The following is a 21,385-nucleotide window of genomic DNA, read 5'->3' on the forward strand; positions in this document are numbered from 1 at the left end:
CAAGAGGATCGGGGCCAATAGGGAACGAATCTTGGACAAAGAGGCGGGACCCGAGGGGAAAGGAAACTGACCTAGAGGAGGGGGCGTGGCCGGGAACTAGGGGAAAGGCCGTGAGCGTAGGGAGATGCTCCCGGAGTGGAGCTTGGTTCCTCCCACGAATTCTAAACTTTTCCCAGTGTCCTCGATTTATCCCCTTCCCCAGTCCCCCGCCTTTTCCTCAACTCTACAAGTCGCCATGCTCGTGTCCCCTACGTCCTCTTGTGTCTCCCCATTTTCTTTTTGCCATGTTCCTCGTCCCATGATCATGCCCCTTATGTTCCCCTATACTCGTTTTCCCTGCAAGTCCCTACATCCCCTCCAAACGCCCTTGTGCGCTCCTGACCCCACTACCCCTGATTCCCGTTCCCCCTCCCAGTCCGTGTCCTTGTCCACCCCAAGCTCGTGTCCCCATGTTCCACGTTCCCTGTAGGTTCATGTGCTTATGTCCTCCCTGAGCCCCCAGGGATCCCCGTGTCCCGGTTCCCCGTCCTCTTCATATCCATGTTCCCACGTGCGTTCGTGTCCCCCAGAAAGGCACACGAGCCGCGGCGGTGAAAGCCGTTCCTTTATTCTGCCCCAGGCAGGCTGCGGTCACAAGCACACGGGGAATCCGCTGATGGCGTCCGTGCTCTGCACGATCATGTCCGCCAGCAGAAAGCAGAAGCCTGGCGGGAGAGGAGCGGAGGGCGGGTGGGGGACGGTGGGTCCTGGGGCGGATGACGGGGAGCGCCCCGGGGACGGGGGTCCGGAGCTCTAAGGGCGATCCTGCCGGGTGTACGGGAGTCGGGAGCGGAGTGTGCTGGGGAGTCCCTGGGAGGGCGACGGGGAGTCTATGGGGAGGGGGGTGCTCAGGGCAGTCTCCTCCACCCTCTTCCCGCTGTCCAGGTTACCCGCGAGGATAGAGAAGGGTAAAGCCAGCCACCCCGAAAAATAGGACCATGAGAAGAAGACGTCGTTTTTCCACGCGTTCTTGACGGTGTAGCCTGTCAGGGCGATCAGCAGCAGCAGCCCTGGGCCCCGCGCCCGGGGTGAGCGTAGCCAGGGCGCAGCTCGGAGGCGCCCCTAGACCGCGCCCGTCGCCCAGGCCACGCCCCCTCCTCCCAGCCACGCCCTCCTCTGGGTCTCCGGCCCCTCCCCTCATTCCCTTCAGAGCGCCTCCAAGTGCAAGACCCTGGGTCCCTGCCCCCCGCAACTCCCAAGCCCGCCCTATGCCTGGGGGCCCGCTACCATCTCACCGCAGAGGAAGAAGGTGCCGCTCATAGTCTGGCCCCGCGAGTCACCCTCGTGGCACAGAATCCTCAGCCCCATCACCAAACCCACGACGGCGGAGCACGCCGCCAGCACCATGCACGCGCCCGCCACCGCCAGCGTGGCTGGGGAGAGCGGCCGCCTCAGCCGCGCGCTGGTGCCGCCCCGGGCCACCGCCCCCACCCGCCGGTCTAGTTTGGATAGGGACTCGCAAGTTGCTTCATGAGGGGCGGTTAATGTCCCAACAGGGAAGCAGATCCCAAAGTGGGGGTTCGTGGTAGTCTTTGTCACGGAGGAGCAGGTGGATCTGAGACTGGAGAGGAAGGGGTGAGGGTGGGGGCGCCGCAGGATGTGCCCAGCTGTTGTGTGAGGCGAGGGGGCCAGCTGTGCTCAGTGCCGGGGGGGGGGGGGGTTGCTGTCTGTCTAGTGGGGGACATCTGGGCGGGTGGGGCCTCACTCTGGCAGGGGATGTTGGAGCAGATGCCGCCATTACACTCCTTCCACAGGCCACTGTGGCCCCCAGGGTAGTGGATCCAGTAGTTGGTGGCAGTGGAGAGAATCGTGAGGATTTGGGCCAAGAAGCCCAGCAAGGTGCCCCCGCTCTGAAGGCGCCGCTTCATCCCCATGCCAGGGAGGCTGCTGCGGAGGGTCACACACGCAAGATTGGCCAACACTCCCACCCCCAGGCCCCTCTCTCAGCTCTTTCAAGCCCTTGAGACCCACACACACATGTCCCTACATATCCCAGACTTCACCCCAGCACCCCTGTCTGGGGACCCCTCCCTCAGGCCCTTCCCAAACCCAAGACCTCCTTCTCCCATGTCCTACTGCTACTATTGGGCACCTTGAGACCTTACCCACAGGGAGTCACAGCTTAAGGACCTCTCTGTCTTTCGAACATCTCCATCCTCCAGTGGAGTGTGCCCCTAACCTGTCCAGTGCCCTCCCCCAACCCCCATGCACACACCCACCTAAATGACTGACACCCAGCTCAAGGGGCTTCTTAGACACAGAGTCCAGAGGTGTGGGGGAAGGGAGACTGGGTCTCTGTGAGGCAGGAGGAGTTCCAGAACCCCCTCTCCCATCAGCCACTTAAAGAGATAACCACCCACCCACACCCACACACACCCCCCCACACACACAAAAACCCACACACACACAGCTTTTCTAACAAAGTGACAGCTCAGAGTCAGATGGCCATGACACGATAGACCATATCCTGCTGAAAATTCTTCCCTTGACCCCAGAAGCTCTCCAGGCCCCCATCTCTCTGGCTGTGCCCTCTCAGACCCCCATGCAGGCTCCTGTTCTTGATCTTCCCTCCACTTCCCAGGGCTGGTTTTCCTGGAATCTCCGTCCTGCACCTTCTTACCCGATGAGTTTCCTCGCAGCCACGACTCCCTCGGCCACTGATTCTCTGATAGCAACCCCAACCATCTCCAGCCCACTTCTCTGTCCCAGACCCCTGCCAACCACATCCCAACTGAGCTCAACATCTCCCACCAAAACAGGGATGACCCCACCATCCCACCCAAGTTGGTTGCACCAGAACCCTGGGCACTAACCTGGCCCCCTCCTGCCCATCACTCCACAAAGCCCTTGGATCCCTGTGTCCCATTCCTTCCAGCCCCTGAATCTTTCTGGCCCCTTCCCTCTTTTCCGTCTCATGCCCCGGTCCCAGTCATACCCATTGCATTGCCAAGCTCCTTTGTCCTTTCTGACCTCCCTGCATATCCCAGAGGGATCTATAGGGCACCTGCAGCTGGCGCTGTCCCTCCCCACCTCACAACCTTCTTCTAGCCCCCCATTGCTCTCAAGAGAGAGTCACTGTGGCCTTAGGGGCCTGGCTCTCACCCACCTCTCCACCCTCACACCCCAATGACCTCTGCATTCCACATTCTGCCACAGAGCACTGTTCTCCATCCCCTGAAAACCTCCAGCCTCTCCACACCTTTGGGCCCCACTGCCCAGATGACTTTGCCTTGGCCCTCGAGAAACCCCCAAACACCCTCTCCCCAGAAAGCTCATCTCCCCCCCCCCCCCCGCCACCGCCTGACTGCTGTCTCAATTCCCCCACCGGACTTGCAGCCCCCAGTGGGCAAGGCCCAGGTCTCAGGTTCCCATCAGCATCCCCAGGGAGACCCAACAGAAAGGATGAACTCAGGAGAAGCCAGCTGAAGGAGTGAATGAATCAATGTGTGAATGAGTGAATGAAATGAGCGAGGAGGACCAGAGTGAAGACAGGGGTGGCAAAATCAGGGAGTAAGAAGGAAAGAGCACTAATGTGGGAAAGACAAAGGACAGGGTGTTGAGGTGGAAACAGGGAGAAAGGCAAGGCCTGGAAAGGGAGCTGACATGGGGCCACAGTGGCCCCTATACCGGCTGGTAGCAGACGGATGACAGGTAAGGGCTCTGAGTCCTTTCTGTCACCCAGCATGGAGCTGGCTTGCCCTCAGCTTATGTCATGACGGAATTAATCCCAGAATTACCAGATCCTAGCAAATGTTTGTTGAATGGGTAAAGAAGCAAATGAAGGGGTTGGGGGAGGGCTGGGGGTGAGGGCTGGAGGGGGGGCTCCTGATGGTGTCTTCAGAGAATAGCGCCTCACCTTGCTGTTGTCGCCTCTCTCGCTCACAAGGTGTCATAGCCAGGCCGGGGGGCACTGCAGTGAGCACCCAGACTCAGGCTACCTGGGGTGACAGAGAGAGGTTAACACCTGCCCCACCCTGCTCTCTCAGAGGCCCCCCAGCCGGCCTCTCCAGTTCCTGGAGCAGCGGTTACCTGCACAGAGCAAGAGAATCATCGAAACCCAGCCCAGGTAGAAAGACCAGGAGAAGAAGGACTGGATCTGGGGGTGTTGGGGCTGGTTCCACCGCTCACTGGTGTAGACGACCATGGCCACCATCACGAAGATGGCTGAGGATGAAGACAGGAGAGACTGCTCAGCACCTCTGTGGGAACTCACCAGTCCCCAGTCCCCAGGTACAGCCTGGAGTCTACCTGCAACAAAGGCTGTGACAGAGGAGGCAAGGGGCCCGCGGCCTGGAATGGACACTGAGGGGATGTAGGACAGGACCATGAGGATCACCGACACCAGGCCACACAGGGCGGCCAGAATGCTGAAGCTCTGTGTCACGTGGATGTAGGCTGTGCAAGAGAGAAGATTTGGGTGCCTGCCCCTCACGCAACCCCTCTCCCCCCCACCAAAAGAGACTGCCATCCCTTACCTGCCACCATATTGTGAAACCCCTCTGGCCAGAGGCCCGAGTGAAATGAAAATTTAGGCCCCATGGCCACGAACCAGAAATCCGTGCTCAAAGCGATCAGGATGGACACCAGGCCCAGGCAGCCAGTGAATAAGGCCAAGGACCGACAGAGCTCCATGGAGATGAGCAGTTGGGTGTCTGGGGCCTGGGAGATGAAGAAGCTGGTGATCGTGGGTCCTCTGAGCTCCAGAAAGAGAAGCCTTTAAGCCTTTGAAACCAGGCTGGTGTGGTCTCCTGCAGTTCCCAGTAGCTGACTCTTGCAGTAAGCCCTCCCTTCCTGGTTACCCTGACAACGCCCTCCCCCCAAGGAGATTCAAGTCCCCTCATAGTGTGTGGTGGAGAGTGTCATCTCATCAGTGGTTTGAGGGGTGGTTCAGAACTTGCCTGTCTGTTTTAGGTTCTGTACCTCCCACCCTTAGAGCCCTTAACATCAGAAGATGCTTCCTGGAAGAAGTGTGAGAGGCTTGGGGGCCTCAAGGTGGGAGGTGGCAAGTGAGGCCAGGGTGTGAGTTAAATGGGGGATGTGGCCAGAGGGGACAGTTGAGGGTTGTGTCATGCTTTCCTGTGGGTTCTGCAACCTTCCATCCTGGAAGAGAGGGGCCCCGACTTTGGCGTCTCTGCAGAAAGAGGGGGCCGGAGGCCAAGATACTTGGGGCTGAGGGGGCAAGGTCTGGAGGCCTGGACTCAGGTCTCGAGGAAGAGGCAGGCAGGCAGGGGCTCAGATTCCTGGATCGATGGCTTGGAGCTTATACCCAAGGCAAGCAGAGGGTGGAGAATCACAATTCTGAAAGTTTGTGGGGAGAAAGACATGCCCACATCCTTATCTGGTAAGAAGAGTTCACACACAGCTCTGCTTTGAGCAGGGCCTCCAGTCCAGTGGCCTTCATCGGGGTGCCTGAGTGGCAGGGGCAGGGGCAGGGGCACAGGACCCTCCCACCCTCCAAGAGCAAGCCCCCTCCGCCTATATCAATACCAGGTCCTAGGTAATGCCTCACAGATGAGCAAGTGTCAGGTGAAGGTGTGGCAGCCCAGGTAGAAGGCTCAGGCACACTTGACCTCTATGAACCGGGGAATGGCCTAGAAGAGGACCTCTGTCATGAAGATGACCTTGAGCCAGCAGCCCCACAACACAGTGACTCAAGAGCCCAGGTCCTCTTCCATTATCAGAGACTCCAGTTTGCAAACCCCCATCCTTCACCCAGACCCTCACCACTGAGATAGATGGCCACTCCTGAGAACATGCTCAGAAGGGCAGGCTCCCAGAGAGAGATTCAGATCATAAGCGGCAGGGCGCCGGCACAAAAATGGCGGTGGATGTAGCTCTAGTGGAGAGCAACAGACAGGCTTCAGGAAGTCTGAGCCGTGGAGGTGTGACGAAGGAGGTGTCAGATCACAGAGCCCATCTGCAGTCTCTACCCCATTTCAAACCCAACCCCATCCTGAACTCCATCCCTATCCTCCAACCCAACCCTATTCTCATTCCCAAACCTGACCCCAACTCAACCCAATCCATAACTTCATACCTAACCCCAAACCCAGCCCCATTTATAACCCAGCTCTACCCAGCTCTAACAAACTCAACTCCACCTCAATTCCTAAACCAGACCCCACTTTCATCACCAACACCAACGCTAAGGTCAGTCCCATCCCCAAGCACAAGCACAACCTACTCCTTAACCCTGTCCTGCCACCTGACCTAACCTCCATCCTCTTACTCACAAACCCAGCCCCAAACTCAACCCCAACCCCATCTCCAAAACCAAGCTCAATCCCCAACTCAAACCCATCCTCATCCTGAGACTCAACCTTATCCTCACTCCCATCCCCATGCCAGATCATATTTCTGGCCCCAAGCCCCTCTTCCTCCTACTCCACCCCAAGTCCTATAAATCCTACCTCAATCCCACTCATTTTCATTTACATTCCACCTCCAGTCTCAAGCCTTTAACCCTGGTTCATCTCTTTTTTTTTTTTTTTAAGTTTATTGATTTAATGTCTAACCCAACATGGGGCTCAAACTCACGATCTCAAGATCAAGAGTCACATGCTCTCCCAACTGAACCAACCAGACACCCCTCCTGCTTCATCTCCCTGAGTCCCACCCTCACCACGGCACATGCACACACAGGCACAGGCACGCGTGTGTACACACACACGTGGCCGCACCAGGCTCCAACAGGCTTCCGCATTTGTTGGCATCAAAGGCTGACTGTGGGCCCAGGTTCTTGGTACCCTCCAGCACATGCCCCTCAAGCCAATAAGGACAGACTACAGCCTCCAGGAGAGCCTGAATCAGCTGACGTGACGTTGAAAATGGAACTGTCCTCCAGAACCTCCATCCTTTTTCTCGACAAGATGTGTGTGTTGAAGCTTTTCCCAAGACCTCAGGTCCCTGGCTCCCCGACACTGTCCCAGTTTTTGGTCTCCTTGGGTCTCTGCCAGTCTTGCCCAAGTGCCACCAGTGTTTCCAGGTCACTCCAGTCCCTTCTAACTTTCTCCAGCCTCTCCCAGCCCCAGGGAATTCCTTCTGAGGCTCCATCCTGCAGAAACTCTGCCCAGTCCTCGGGCCCACCTGGATCACCTAGACACCTGGTCTTTCTATTCTATTGGTTCTGTCTTCAGAGCTGAGGTCCTCCAATCCGAAGCCTCCACCCTCAGTCCTGGACGCTATTCCCACACCCCTAGCCCAATTATTATCTCCCGGGACCACCTTTACTTGGCGTGATCCAAAGTGTCTCTTCTTCCACTACTTTCCACACATGCTCAGACGTCAAGAACTCCAAGGCAGGAATGAGGCCTGATTAATTTGGGGGCCCCCAGGGCACAGCAAAGGGCCTGGCCCATAGGAGGCTTCTGGAAATAATCCAACCAGTGCCTCTTATAGGTCAGGCAGTATGCCAGGCTCCGGGGAAACACTGGTGTAGAAGGCACATGAGACCCTCACTCTCACTGAACCTACACTGTAGTAAAGAAGTGAATGCTGTTTATAAACGGTTATTATGGAAGATGCCCCCATTTCTACTGAGGCCTACTCTATTAATAATATTTAATGCAGTCTATTATGATGATAAAAAGGTACTAAGTCTGTTAGTCTCCCTGCTGAGTAGAATATAGCTTAATGTATCCACTCTGACGTAAAAAATAAAGAATATTAGATGGAAACTGTCAGCTAAAAATAGTGAGCTGAAGGGCTCCTGGCTGGCTCAGTCCGAAGGGCGTGCAACTCTTGATCTTGGGATTACAAGTTCAAGCCCCACACCATAGGTAGAGATTACTTTAAAAAATAAAAAATAAAGAAATAAAAAAATACAAATCTTGGCACACTTGGGTGGCTCAGTTGGTTAAGCGTCTGACTCTTCATTTCACTCAGGTCATGATCTCACGGGTTCATGAGATCTAGCCCCATGTCTGGCTCTGCATTGATGGCATGGAGCCAGCTTGGGATTCTCTCTCTCTCTCTCTCTCTCTCTCTCTCTCAAAATAAGTAAACTTTAAAAAAAAAAAGTAATAAAAATATCTGCTACCAGGGGCGCCTGGAGGGGGGCTCAGTCAGTTGAGCGTCTGACTTCAGCTCAGGTCATGATCTTACAGTTCATGGGTTCGAGCCCCACATGGGGCTCTGTGCTGACAGCTCAGAGCCTGGAGCCTGCTTCAGATTCTGTGTCTCCCTCTCTCTCTGCCCCTCCCCTGCTCGTGCTCTGTCTCTCTCATTCTCAAAAATAAATAAATTTTAAAAATTAAAAAAAAAATACCTGCTACCATATGTAAAGCAGGCATTTTACATATGTAAAGCAGGATATATTATCCATGGAAAAGTAATGCTTTCCAGTTGTGTAGCCTATAATTTACAAATGGGTTATATGCTCTTTCCCTTTATTTTATTATTTTTTTAATATTCATTTTGAGAAAAGAGAGAGTGAGCGCTCACATGCACACAAGCAGGGAAGGGGCAGAGGGGGAGAAAGAGAGAGAGAGAGAGAGAGAGAGAATCCCAAATAGGTTCCACGCTGTCAGTGTAGTCAGGGAAGGAGGATTAAGTCAAAGAGGTGGCAGGGTCTGGAACACGTGGCACCTTGTATGACCTTGATCGGCTAGCTGTTCATCTGAACTGGGAGCCACCTGGGGAAGGGGGGGAGGCGATTGAGAGGATAACGTGATTTGAATCATGCTTTCACAAAAATCCCTCTAAATGCTGTGTAGAGGGGCAACTGGGTGGCTCAGTCAGTTAGGCATTCGGCCCTTGATTTCAGCTCAGGTCATGATCTCAAGGTTTGTGAGCTCGAGACCCACATGGGGCTTCATACTATCAATGCAGAGTCTGCTTGGGATTCTCTCTCCCTCTCTCTCTGCTCCCACCCTGCTTGCATGCTCTCTCTCTTGCTCTCTCTCTCTCTCTTTCAAAATAAATAAACTGAAAAAAAAAATTTTTTTTTAATGCTGCGTAGAGAAAGGACCACAGTGGACAGGCCATGGGTAGGGGCACTGATAGAGCTGGTTGAGGGACTGTGACCCTAAGCCAGGTGAGGCCAGATCAGCAGGGTGACTGGATGAGCAAGGAGTCAAATTCTGGACACACTTTTAAGGTAGAGCCAAGGCTACCTGCTGACGAATCAGACATGGGGTGTGGGACGAAACAAAGCATCTGAGAATGATCCCAACATTCCTGGCTGGAAGAGATGGATGACAATGGAGCAAGATGGGGAGGCCCGTTAGGGACGTGGGAGAGACCAGGATACGTGAGATTCGAGATCTGCGATGCCTCTTCCTTTCAAGTGGGTATTAGAGAGGAGTCTGGAGTTACAACATCATTAGTATTGCCAGAAAAAAAAAAAAAAAACACCTATAAATATGACTACTGGCATAAGCCTCAGTAAATATGTCCACTTAAATAGGCCTCAATAAATTATTATTAGAGATGGCCTCAATTGCCATTATTATCAGAGCAAGCCTCTATAAATACGGTACTATTGTTATTTGTGGAGGGCCCAATAAATATTTCCAGGGAGTAAGCCTCTATTAACATGACAGTTTGAGCATAGGTTCTAATTAATATTCTTATCATTAGTACCGGCCTTGCTAAAGAGTCTTATTATTTTATGATAGATATCCGTAAATCTCATGGCAATAGGCATCAGCTTCTTGAATGAGGTAATGAGTGAATGAATGAGAAGGTCAAGGTCATGAATGGTGTGTGAACAGGCAGGTGCAGGAGGGGGTGCCGATCGGAGATGGGGTGTTTCCACTGGAGGGACCCACACGGGGAGGGGAGGGGCGGGACGGTGTGAGCGGACAGCGAGGTGGTTTTTCTGTACAGATCTTTTCATTTATCCTGTTTTCGCACCACTTTGCTGATTCATAATAAGAAACGTGTACATAGTTGGTCTTCGTCCCGTTCCTGGCACAAAGCTGCTAAAAAGCCTTGGAATTTCATAGGTGAGGAGAGCCTTGAAGGTGTATTTGTTACGCTAATGAGGCGACTCACAGAAAGCCCCGGAGGGTAGGGGCAGATTGTCAGGGGAACCAACCACGTGACTAGATGGTTGGAAGTTTCAGCCCCTGCCCCCAACCTGGGGAGGGAGGGGCTGGAGACTGAGAATCACCAGTGGTCAGTGATGACGCCTGTTCAATGAAGTCGCCAGAAAAACCCAAGAGGACTGGGTTCAGAGGGCGTCTAGGTCGGTGATCGCGTGGAAAGTGGGGAGGGTGGCCCCCTGGAGAGCATGCCCTTTCCCCACACCTTGCCCTGTGCATCCCTTCTGTCTGGCTGTCCCTGAGTTATACCCTCTGATAGTAAACTGGTGATCTGGTAAGTAAAATGTTTCTCTGAGTTCTGTGAGCCGCTCTGGCAAATTAACCAAACCCCAGGATAGTGGGGGAAAACTCCACTCTACTGCTGGTCGACCAGAAGCCCGGGTGACCCCCTGCACTTGTGACAGCATGAGGCAGGGCTGGGGGGCTGGTCTGTAGGACTGAGCCCTTCACCTGAGGGATCTGATGCTACCTCCACCAGACAGTGTCAGAAGTGAGTTACTTGGTGATGTGGGATAAAAAGCTTCAGACGCGCCCGGGGCTCAGTCGTTTAAGTGTCCAACTTCAGCTCAGGTCACGATCTTGCGGTTTGTGGGTTCAAGCCCCGCACTGGGCTCTGTGCTGTCAGCGTGGCGCCTGCTTCAGATGCTCTGTCTCCCTCTCTCTCTGCCCCTTCTCAGTTTGTGCGTATGCTCTGTCTCTCTAAATAAACATTAAACACACACACACACACACACACACACACACACCAGAATTGCTGTCAGAATCGGCCCGACACATCAGTTTCCTAGAAGTTGAAGGGTAGTTAACACCTGGGTGGGGACTGTGTGGTTGATGTCTGTGCCTGTCCCCACACAAACTGAGCGGGTTAGGCCTCAGTAGTACAATTACCCCCACCCCATCCACCGCTCACACCTGTCACCACCCCAACCCCTCAGGAACCACACGTCAGTCGTTTCACATCAGTTTTATTAGACTCTCAAAAAGTCGCTCTAATGGAGATTCCATTTCTCTAACACCCCCCATCGTGGGCTGGACCTCGGGTCTTCTCAACTGCCTCCCACTAGGCCCCACTCTTCCTCCTTCCCCCTTGGGATGCAGAAATCAGAGGCCCCCCCCACCCAGAGTCCAGGACTGGGCCCCCTCCTGCCCACAAGGAACCAGGATTGTAGCCTCTAGACCCTCCCCCTCTTTTTCAGCAGCCCTATTTTCACTTCCAGATGAAGTCGGGGTACATTGGGCTCAGCGGGGAGCAGACAGGCGCCGACATTCGTGCATCCGGTAGGCACACATGTAGAAAATCCCTGTGTGAGAAGAGATCCCAGTTGACCCCCCAAGTCCTTCTAGGCTGGGCTCCCAACCCAAGACCCCAACACCGCACTCTCTTCCTCCCTGCGTGTCTGCAAGCCTGCAGTCTGCCTTCTGGCTCCGTGCTGTGCTGGGAGGCCCGTGCGGGACACCCCATCATCTCGCCCTCTAGAGTGCCGCCCACTCTGCCACGGATACTGACCTTGGCACCCCTAAGCCCCCTTACCTGCGAAGAAGGTCATGAGCAAGGCCACCCAGCCCAGGATGTAAGACCAGGAAAAACGCCAGTCCCCGAAGCGGCGACCGAGGAAGCTGACAGTGACTCCAGTGTAAATGGCCAAGGCCAACAGGACAAAAAAGGCTAGAGAGAGAAGGTGGGGGGAGGGGGGAGGGAAAAGAGGTGGGGTAGGGTTTGCAGGTGAGGGTGGGAATGAGATTGAGGAAGGGGGAGGGCCGGGTGGGGGTGGGAAAGGAAAAAGGTAAGTCTGCGAGGGGAGTAGGGTTGGGGCGAGGATGGGCCAGGGCTGTGCTGTGCAATAAAGAATTTGCCTGGGCTGGTCTGGGGCTCTGGTTCCTGGAAGGGAGACGCTAAATCCTTGGAACTTTCTGGGTAATAGGAGTGTCTTTGTTCTTGCTGAGCCCCTCCGGTCAACACGAATTTATGTTGATGAGCTGAGATGACCCTAGGTAGGAACTGGTCACCAGAAAGACCAGCCTCGGGAACAGAACAGACAGGTGGGGCTTTGAGTCACTGGGCATCAGACGAAGAACCTCGGGGGAAGGAAGCTAGAGGTTAAGCTCAGTCATGTGACCAGCGACTCCATCGTGGAGTGCTGGAGCTTTCTGGCTGGGGAACACTTCAATGTGCTCCACGGTGTGCTCTGATCCCCCGGGGAGGCTATTGGGGTGGGGGGCGGGGGTCCTGCCTTCAAGACCCTCTCAGGCTCCACCCCTACGCATCTCTTGATTTAGCTGGTGCTGAGTTGTATCCTTCATAATAAATCCATGATCAGGAGCTTAGTGCTTTCCTGAGTGCCGTGAGTTCTTCTGGAGAATGTTTGAACCTGACCGGGTCCCAGGAACCCCTGAATGTGCAGCAGTTGGTCCAAAGGGCAGATGGCCTGGGGACTCCACCCACAACCCACGTAGGGGCAGCCTGGTTGGGAATGGCACCCTCAAACCAGTGGGGTGTGATGCCGTCTCTGGGTGGTTTGTGGTTAAGTGCCAGAACTGAGCCGCAGGGTCGCAGCTGGGGTCAGAAGAGGCTGACTGGCAGGAGGCTTTAGAACCCATCTCGGAGTGGGGGTTGGGGCCGGGGTGAGACTAGGATGGGTGTGGAACCCCGGATGAGAGTGGAGTTCGGGACGGAAACGGGCAGGGAATGGGAGTGGGTGGGAGTGGGGAAGGGGACGAGGGGGGGGTTGAAGGGGGGGCCACTCACTGGAGGCGAAAAACAGGATGCCCGCGGAGAAGGGCCGGGAGAGGCGTGTGAAGGCAGGCTGCTGAGCAAAGGCCAGGATACCCATGATGATGCCCGAGGTGGCGCACAGGGACGACAGGATCATGAAGGCCCGGGTGGCGTTCCAGTAAGCTGTGGTAGCACCAGAAGGTCACTCCCCTGCCACCCCCGCCCTCAGCGGTGAACGGGGCTGCCTCTGAGGCCTGAATGCCTTGCCTCTCTCCACATGCCTGACCCAGCTCGTCCCGTACCTCTTTGCAAACAAACACTGTCCTCTTCACCTGGCAAACTCCCATTGGTCCTCCACAGCCCAGCTCCCAAATCCCCTCTAGGAAGCACCCTTTCAGCCCTCAGGCAACATCCTCCCCCCCCCCCAGGTGGTTTCCCCTTCCAGCATGATGGTTCCCTGAGGATAGGATTCTACATCACAAATACCCCCCAGCACAACGTTCACTGGGTGGATGAGTGAACGTACAAGAACGAATGAAAGCCTCCTGATCACTTCCTGTCCTCCCTCCCATCGCTCTCTTTCATTTCCTTAACACCACTTGCCCATATCTGAAAGTGGCCTGTTTAGGGGCACCCGGGTGGCTCAGTCAGTTGAGCGTCCCACTCTTGGTTTCAGCTCAGGTCATGACCTCACGGTTCGTGGGTTCAAGTCCTGCATGAGTGTCTGTACTGACCTTGCGGAGTCTGCTTGGGAATCTCTGTCTGCCCCTCCCCCTCCTCCCTCCCTCCCTCCCTCCCTCCCTCTCTCTCTCTCTCAAATAAATAAACTTTAAAGAAAAAGAAAATGGTCTATTTATTTATTTTTATTTTGTTAACTTTTATTTATAATTGAGAGACAGAGAGAGACAGAGGATGAGCAGAAAGAGGGGGAGACACAGAATCTGAAGCAGGCTTCAGGCTCCAAGCTGTCGGCACAGAGCCCGACGCGGGGCTCAAACTCACGAACCGCGAGACCACGACCTGAGCCAAGTCGGACGCCCAACCGACTGAGCCACCCAGGCACCCCTGTCTATTTATTCTTTAACTTGTTTATATCTGTGTCTCCCTGCTGGTTTCTCAGTTACGTGAGGACAAAGGTCTTGCTTTCTCATTCACCGCAACACCCCTCGCACCCGCTGAACAAATGAATGTGGGGCACTGAGCACTATTCTTCTTCGGTGCTTGGCTCTGCATTGGCCCTTTAGGACATGCCCTGGCAATAACAGTTATGATCTCATTCTCCACTTAGCAGCTGCCAAGTGCGTGCCGGGCATGCATTCCACGCATGAGTCTATTGGTTTCCCTCCCTAAGCTGGACGTTCTATTTTTATCCCCATTTCTCAGGTGAAGGAACCAAGGCTCGGAGGTACAGCGACGTGCCCAGAGTCCCATAATTAGCAGTAGGACTGGCCTTGAAACCCAGGCACCAAAGCCCTTGCTCTTAACTGCTTGCCTCTTCTGTCTCTGGGAGCACGGAGAACAGCTGTGCTCCGGGGGGAAGAGCTTGGATCCTGCCACCGAAAAGTACAAAGTCCGGGTCTTTGCAGAATGCAGTCTTTTTGTCTTGTGCGAACGCCACCAAGAAAAACGGCTGGCTGTTTCTCCGTGGATGCTGTGTTGGGTCCATTCGGGTCTCTCCCCGAGCCCCCAAATTCATGTGTTGAACCTCTAACCCCCCCCCAGAATATGACCTTATTTGGAAATAGGGTCATTGCAGCTGTAATTAGTGAAGATGAGGTCATACCGGAGTAGAGTGGATTCCTAATGCAAAATGACTTGTAGCCTCTTAAAATGGGGAGGTTTGGAGGAAGACAGACATGCAGGGGGCACCGTGTGAAGGTGAGGGCAGAGATCCGGATGATGCACGGACATGCCAAGGAATGCCAAAGACTGCCAGATGACCAGCAGAAGCCGGGAGAGAGAGGCAGGGAACAGATTCTCCCTCACAGCCTCGGAAGGACCCGCTTCTACTGACCCCTTGATATTAGACTTCCAGACTCTAGAGCCGTGAGACAGTATATTTCTGTTGTTTAAGCCACTCAGTCTGTGGGCACCTGGGTGGCTCGGTCCGTGAAAGGTCAGGTCATGATCTCACGGTGCCTGGGTTCGAGCCCCGCATGGGGCTCTATGCTGAGAGCTTGAAGAGTCTGCTTGGGATTCTCTGTCTCCGTCTAGCTCTCCGCCCCGCCCCGCTCACGTGCTGTCTCTCATTCTTTCAAAAATAAGTAAATAAACTTTTTTTTTTTTTAATTAAGATAAAAGCCTGGAGGACTGGGGGCGCCCAAATCTCCAAGTTTTTAAATCCTGGCAGACGCTGGGGCGCCTGGGTGGCTCAGTCGGTAAACCCGCTCAGGTCATGAGTTCAGCCCCTCCCCGGGCTCTGTGCTGACAGCTCAGAGCTTGGAACCTGCCTCGGATTCTGTGTCTCCCTCTCTCTCTGCCCCTCCCCTGCTCGCTCTCTACGTGTGTGTGTGTGTGTGTGTGTGTGTGTGTGTGTCAAAAATAAATACTCAAAAACAATGTTTTTTAAGTTTAAAAAAAAAAGTCCTGGCAGACGCTTCAGAAACCTTCAAACCGCCAGACACACGCGTCTGTGGCTGGGTTTGGCCCCTTGCAAGCTCGTGTCCCCTGCTCTGATTTTGGCGAGCCAGTTACAGTTGATGGGCAAGTCGAGCCAGCTGCTTGGACAGCTCCCCGGCAATCAGTCAGGGTGAGGGATGTCCCTGAGGATTTCGGCGTTGAGGTCAGATGAAGCTGCACCGATCTATCGATCTATCGATGTGATCCGTCGTGCCTCCCTCTCCCCCACCCCCAACACAGATAAGATGGGGGGGGCTGTCCCCGGGGCTTTCCCAGGCTGAAGCAGGAGAAATGGTAGACATGTGATGAAGGAGACCGCCAGGAGTGAAAGGGGCGCGTGAAGTCAGGAGGCAGACCGGGCTCTGGAGCCTGAGGCCGGGGCAAATCTTTCCCCTGCTTCCTGCTTCAGTTTACCCCTCCTGCAAAATGGGCCTCCGGCTGCCTCCCCTAGGCAGGTTCAGTGAGCCGGGGTGGCTGAAATCCGGGTGGAAGGGCTCAGGAGGGTTGTCTCCTCCTCCCGAGCCCCGTAAAGAGAATGGTTGGTTTTCTGAGGGCGCATCTCATGTCTTCTTTGCAGAAGTGTCACCCTCAGTGTTGTTGGGAGACCAAAGGGCATTAATCCATGTCAAGCATTTAGAACAGCGTGTAGGACACAACAACATTCAATAAATACCGGTCATTATTACTACTACCACTAGAATTTGGTACCTATAAAATATGTAACATTATATATTATTAATTTGTTAATATATAATGTATGTTATACAATATATATTATGTAAAGTGGCATACAATACACGCGAGCATCTCTCTCCAAATATATATGTATACGTGCATGGATGTACATATATTTTGTATACATATATATGGAGAGAGATAATAGAGATCTATAGTATATCATATAACATTATTTTATATATGTAATATATATGATTATAATATAGCTTTCAAGAACCCTAGGCTGGAAGAGCTTTTCTTATCCCCATTTTTGCAATATATATTATAATATGCACATATACAGGTCACATATATACATATGCATGTACTTAGAGGCATATATATTACATAGCCTGGCACACAGTAGGTATTAAAAACTACCATCCAGTACTTAGCAAATTTAGGGTCCATATTACTTCTGTATCCCATAGCACCTAACCTAGTTCTTTTTTTTTTTTTTTTAACAATGAACGCTTTATTTTTTTTAACGTTTATTTATTTTTGAAAGAGAGAGAGAGAGAGCAGGGGAGAGGCAGAGAAAGAGGGAGAAAGAGAATCCCAAGCAGGCTCTGTGCTGTCAGTGCAGACCCTGACTCGGGGCTCGAACTGACGAGCCGTGAGTTCATGACCTGAGCCCAAATCAAGTGTCGGATGCTCAACCGGCTGAGCCACCCAGGCGCTTCCCTAACCTGGTTCTTGATACACAGTAGATGCTTAGAAAATGCTGTTCTGACAACCTCAGCCCCAAGTGCTGTACCCGACATCTATTTCGTGCCAGGAAATGCCACCTCTCTACTTAACTTCTCGTACATCTCCTAACTGTACTAAAAGAAAATACTGAAATCCCAATTCTGCCCCTTCCATGCTGAGTGATCTTTGGCTGGTCCCTTTCCCTCTCTGAACCACACAGTTCTCCACCTGCAAAACAGGTGGAGAGGTTCTGCCCCGTGGGGGCTCTGCCCCCTGTCCCGAGAGGGCCTGCGACCCCAGGCACGGCCTCGACCCGGCCCCGGAGCCTTACCGATGCTCTCTGTCTGCAGGTAGCACTTGTTGCCCAGACAGTACCGCCACAGGCCCTGGTGGGCAAAGGACCCGGACAGCCGGTACTGCATCCAGTGATCTGTCGCCGTGGCCACCACCAGGAGGATGGTCCCCACCCAGGCACAGAAGAGGCCGCCACCCATGAAGCTGTACATGGTGATCTAGGGAGAAGGCGAGAGGTGGGGTCAGGAGCTGGACTCCTGGGTCCCGGCAGAGGAAGGGACTGGGGGCCTGGACTCCCAGATCCCGGGTGACCAGGGGGCTAGGGGCTGGGACAACAGTTCCCTGGGAGAGGAAGGAGCTGGGGGCTGGGCCCTTGGGTCCCGGGAGGAGGGGCTGGAGGCCTGGACTCCCAGATCCCAGGTGAGGAGGGGGCTAGGGACTGGGACCCCATGAGGCCCCTGGGAGAGGAAGGAGCTGAAGGATGGACCCCTAGATCTTGGGGGAGGAGGGGTCTACAGGTCTGATGCCTGGTCCCTACCTGAGTGGCAGAGCCTGTGACAAGCCTTCTGTCTGCCTCGGCCCTTCTGTGCAGACTGAGCCGAGCCAGGTTGCTGGCTTCTCTGCTGCCTGGGTCCCCCAAATCCCTTAAGCCTCCCCACACAATGGCCCCGTGGCCCAGAAGCTTCCAGCAGCTGGAAGTGCAGTGGTGGCAAAGGCCGGTGGCAGAGGCCCCAAATAGAATTCGCTGAAACAGGGATCCAGGCCCTCCCTCCCCGCGGCCCCGGCCACCCTGGCCTCTCTCTGTGACCCTCCCCACGACCTAACCCCTTTCACGGGCCTTGCTCACAGCACCCGCTGGGTTAGCCTGAGCTGCGTAAGCACACACACAGAGACACAAGATATGGGGCAAGTCTTCCATTTATTTTTCAACCAGGCTCCCGGCACCGAAAGGCAGGAAAAGGGCTGGGAGGTTGCAGGTCTGTTGGGCCAATGGGGTTCTCTGCCGGTGGGTCACAGGGCATGTCACGGTTGGGGCTGGGAAACAGGACGGGATGGGGCTGGCTGGGGTTGAAGGTGGACTGGACTAGGGCTCAAGTGTAGGACACAGTTGAGGGTTGGGTTGGGCCTGAGGTGGGTAGAGAAGCTGGGAGCAAGGGTGCAGATGGGGACAGAAATGGCAATGAGTGGGATTGGGAAGGTGGTATTGAGAGTGGGGACCGGAAAGGGCTTGCAGGGGAAGGTGGGGATGGGAGGGACTGAGGTTGTCACTGTAGATGGGGTTGGAATGGGGGGTGGGGAGTTGGGGATGGCTTGGGGCACGGGGGTGAGGCTCAGGGTTTTCTCTGGTGTGGGATCCTAGGTCGGGTCCATGTTTCATGGGGTGACTGGCAGGAGGCTATGGTTTTGGGGGAAAAGAGATGGGAGCACGATGTTTCTTGGGGCATCTCTGCCATAGCTGAGGTCGCCCTGGGGCTCCAGGAAAACCCTCCTGGTGACCCTGAGGGGCCCTCTCAGGAGTTTGGGGAGCTGGACCCTCAGGGTCCTAGTATTCTGAGTCCCAGTTTTCTGCTGCGGCAGCTGGCATGTCCTGGGGTGTCTCCCGACCTCCAGCTTCCGTCTTCCTATCCTGGGCAGGCAGCCTTGGTGGTGAGGCTGGCATCACCGGGGGAGTCTTGGGGCCAGCCCCAGACCCCCCCCGCCAGCCCTTCTCCGGCTGTTCCACCCTTCTGGGTCCCCATCGCGGCTGGCCTTGGCCCCGGCCTGGCCTGCGTCGGACGTCCCAGCCCCCACGTCCCCTGGATGGCCTCGTGGCGGTGCCTGGCTGGGAGCAACATGCCTGTGAGTTGCAGGGGCAGGAGGGCAAGCACTGTTGAAAGGTGTAGGCCCCCAGCAGGGCACTGTGCAGGAGGTAGGAGAGGGCGTCCAGACGGATGGGGACGGTGACAGAGGCCAAGCTCTCAGGGAGCCCCAGGTGGGCTGGATCTGGGGTCCCCAGGGGAAAAGGTGGCAAGGCTGGGAATGGCCCAGAGGGCCACGGCTCAGGCCCAGGTGATGGCAGGGACGGGTTGTTCCTAGAACGACAAGAGGACAGGTCAGCAGATCTCGGCATCTCTTTACGTCCTTCCTACTGTGGTCCCGCACTTCTCCTGGGAGTCCACTGAGCCGGGCATCCACCTCTGACCTCCTTATCCCCTTCTCTCCATTTCTCTCCCCCTCCCCCCTCCTTTTATTTATTTTTTTAATTTAGTTTATTTATTTATTTTTGAGAGAGGAGGAGGATCTCAAGCAGGCTCCGCACTGTCAGCACAGAGCCCGGCGTGGGGCTCGAATTCACTAAACTGAGATCATGACCTGAGCTGAAATGGAGTCAGACGCTTACCCGACTGAGGCACCCAGGTGCCCTCTTTCTATCTCTGTCTCATTCTTTCTTCCCGTCTCTCTTTACAGACAGACAGACAGACAGCTCTACCAGAACTTCAGCATCAGACAGAACCCAGCTCCAGGCTGCCTTGCTCACGGTGTGTTTCTGGGCTAATCATTTCCTTGTGCTGAACCTTAATTTTTTCACACCAAAAGATGGCCTCGCATAGTGGCAAAGGTGCATGTTAAAGACCTGGGTCTGACGATTATTATTACTATTTCAGTAATATAACAGCCCTGTGACTGTTCCTGACATCACCGATTTCTTCTCATTCCTTCTTGAAATTTCTCCCTGTTCCACAAACATCTGTGTCCCTATCCCTAAGTATCTCGCTCAGATCTGACCACAAGATCTCCAAGATTCTGTTTCTAACAACTGATGACACTGGAAAAAAAAAATTTTTTTTCCTGATAGTCTCTCTGAGTCTGTCCACTCTGTCTCTGATTTTCTCTGTTCCCTTCCCTCTCTGGTCTCTGTTCTCCCCGTGGGAAGGGTCTCGTGTCTCTTACCCTTCGGGCCCAGTCCCTTCCTCCTGCTGTTCCATCTTTGCAGAGATCTCCCGAGTTTCTTCTAGCACCTTCGCCTGAATTTCTTCAGGGCCCTGAGAGGCGGAGAGAGGTCTGGAAGAAAGTGGGAGGGACTTTGTTCAAAGTGGGGCGTGGCCTTCGGGGCGTGCGGAGCCGCGGGAAAGGGCGCTGGGGTCTCAGGACCTAATTTCTCAACCCCACGTATCTGGGGTCGCAGCTCTCTACCTCCTGAGTCCCAAGAGTACAGCGCCTGAGCTTCTTCCACCCCCAGACCCAGGGGTCCAAGCCCCCAGCCCCTCCTCCCTCAGACCCAGGAGTCCAGCCCTCCAGCCCCCTCCTCTCAGACCCAGGAGTCAGGGCATTAGCCCCCTCCTCTCTTTCCACCTGCATTTCTGGCCGTTTCCTCAGGGGGCCCATGGTTCTTTAGGACTAAAGGGGCATTTAGATAGGGAATTCTGGACATCTGGACATCCCTCACGGCAGAAGGGATCGTCAATGGGCTGGAGTCGAGAGGTGGATTCCACCCAGGCCCTGTCTCTGACTGACTTTGTGACCTTCAGTCCTTCTAGACTCTGTGCTTCCGTTTCTCCATCTGAGAAATGGGGCGAATATTACCTTCCAGGTTCTTGTGAGGTTTAAAGATACGACTTGTGTAAAATAGTCAACACAGAGTCTAGACTAATTTGTTTCAACAAATGAGAGTTACTTATCATTATTGCTGCGAGTGTTGGTAGTATTTTATTGGGAAACAATAGTCATTCTTAATCTCTTCATTTAAGAAGTATGTATTCAAAAAATAAATATGTATTCAGTGCCTACTGTATGCTAGGCCCCATACTGGGCTTTGGGGGTGGAGCCCCGGGACAAAATAGACACAGCCCATATTTTTAAGAGAGAACAAGAGAGACAAGACACAAGTATACATTTCCTAGAATAAGTTCTGTGGGGACGCCTGGATGGCACAGTCGGTTAAGCATCCAGCTCTTGGTTTCAGCTCAGGATATGATCTCACTGCAGGTTCAAACCCCGTGTCGGGCTCCACGCTGATAGTTCAGAGCCTGTTCAGGATTCTCTCTCTCTCTCCTCTCTCTGCCCCTTTCTCACTCTCTCTCTATGTCAGAAATAAATTAAACATTAAAAAAAATTTTAAGTTTATTTCTGAGAGAGAGAGAGAGAAAGAACATGAGTGGGGGAGGGGCAGAGAGAGAGAGAGAGAGACAGAGACAGAGGATCTGAAGCAGGTTCTGTGCTGACAGAGCAGGAGGCTTGAGTTCACCAACCCTGAGATTATAACCTGAGCCGAAGTCAGATGCTTAAC

At 54.2% G+C, this 21,385-nt stretch overlaps 4 protein-coding genes across 7 annotated transcripts; all 4 read right to left on the bottom strand.

Moving 5' to 3' along the window:
- Positions 1–412: 412 nt before the first annotated feature.
- CLDND2 (claudin domain containing 2) lies at positions 413–3,651 on the bottom strand. Of its 4 annotated transcripts, none has more exons than XM_086690590.1 (4): positions 1,745–3,651; positions 1,275–1,412; positions 977–1,049; positions 413–704 (listed from the first exon to the last, which is right to left on the bottom strand). In XM_086690590.1, exons 1-4 carry the CDS (start codon positions 1,911–1,913, stop codon positions 533–535), a joined length of 552 nt encoding a protein of 183 aa, XP_086546716.1. In that variant the 5' UTR covers positions 1,914–3,651; the 3' UTR covers positions 413–532. The 4 variants fall into 4 exon arrangements, with proteins under 4 accessions (XP_086546716.1, XP_086546717.1, XP_086546714.1 ...); XM_086690591.1 differs by having other exon boundaries at positions 587–704; positions 930–1,049; XM_086690588.1 differs by lacking the exon at positions 413–704 and having other exon boundaries at positions 711–1,049; positions 1,745–1,926; positions 2,259–3,651.
- Positions 3,652–3,772: 121 nt separating this feature from the next.
- Positions 3,773–4,919, bottom strand: NKG7 (natural killer cell granule protein 7). The gene is made up of 4 exons (XM_025914755.2): positions 4,515–4,919; positions 4,288–4,434; positions 4,069–4,203; positions 3,773–3,977 (listed from the first exon to the last, which is right to left on the bottom strand). The coding sequence occupies exons 1-4, from the start codon at positions 4,669–4,671 to the stop codon at positions 3,919–3,921; spliced, it is 498 nt and encodes a 165-aa protein (XP_025770540.1). The 5' UTR covers positions 4,672–4,919; the 3' UTR covers positions 3,773–3,918.
- A 6,115-nt stretch (positions 4,920–11,034) lies between these two features.
- On the bottom strand, positions 11,035–17,353 carry LIM2 (lens intrinsic membrane protein 2). The gene is made up of 4 exons (XM_086688722.1): positions 17,022–17,353; positions 12,832–12,994; positions 11,617–11,751; positions 11,035–11,386 (listed from the first exon to the last, which is right to left on the bottom strand). Exons 1-4 carry the CDS (start codon positions 17,328–17,330, stop codon positions 11,325–11,327), a joined length of 669 nt encoding a protein of 222 aa, XP_086544848.1. The 5' UTR covers positions 17,331–17,353; the 3' UTR covers positions 11,035–11,324.
- Positions 17,354–18,018: 665 nt separating this feature from the next.
- On the bottom strand, positions 18,019–20,153 carry CE2H19orf84 (chromosome E2 C19orf84 homolog). The gene is made up of 2 exons (XM_086690592.1): positions 20,050–20,153; positions 18,019–19,190 (listed from the first exon to the last, which is right to left on the bottom strand). The coding sequence occupies exons 1-2, from the start codon at positions 20,082–20,084 to the stop codon at positions 18,662–18,664; spliced, it is 564 nt and encodes a 187-aa protein (XP_086546718.1). The 5' UTR covers positions 20,085–20,153; the 3' UTR covers positions 18,019–18,661.
- Positions 20,154–21,385: the final 1,232 nt, after the last annotated feature.

Source organism: Puma concolor, chromosome E2, assembly GCF_028749965.1.
Source record: "Puma concolor isolate L17-30 chromosome E2, mPumCon1.1.hap2, whole genome shotgun sequence".
Classification (NCBI taxonomy): Eukaryota; Metazoa; Chordata; class Mammalia; order Carnivora; family Felidae; genus Puma; species Puma concolor.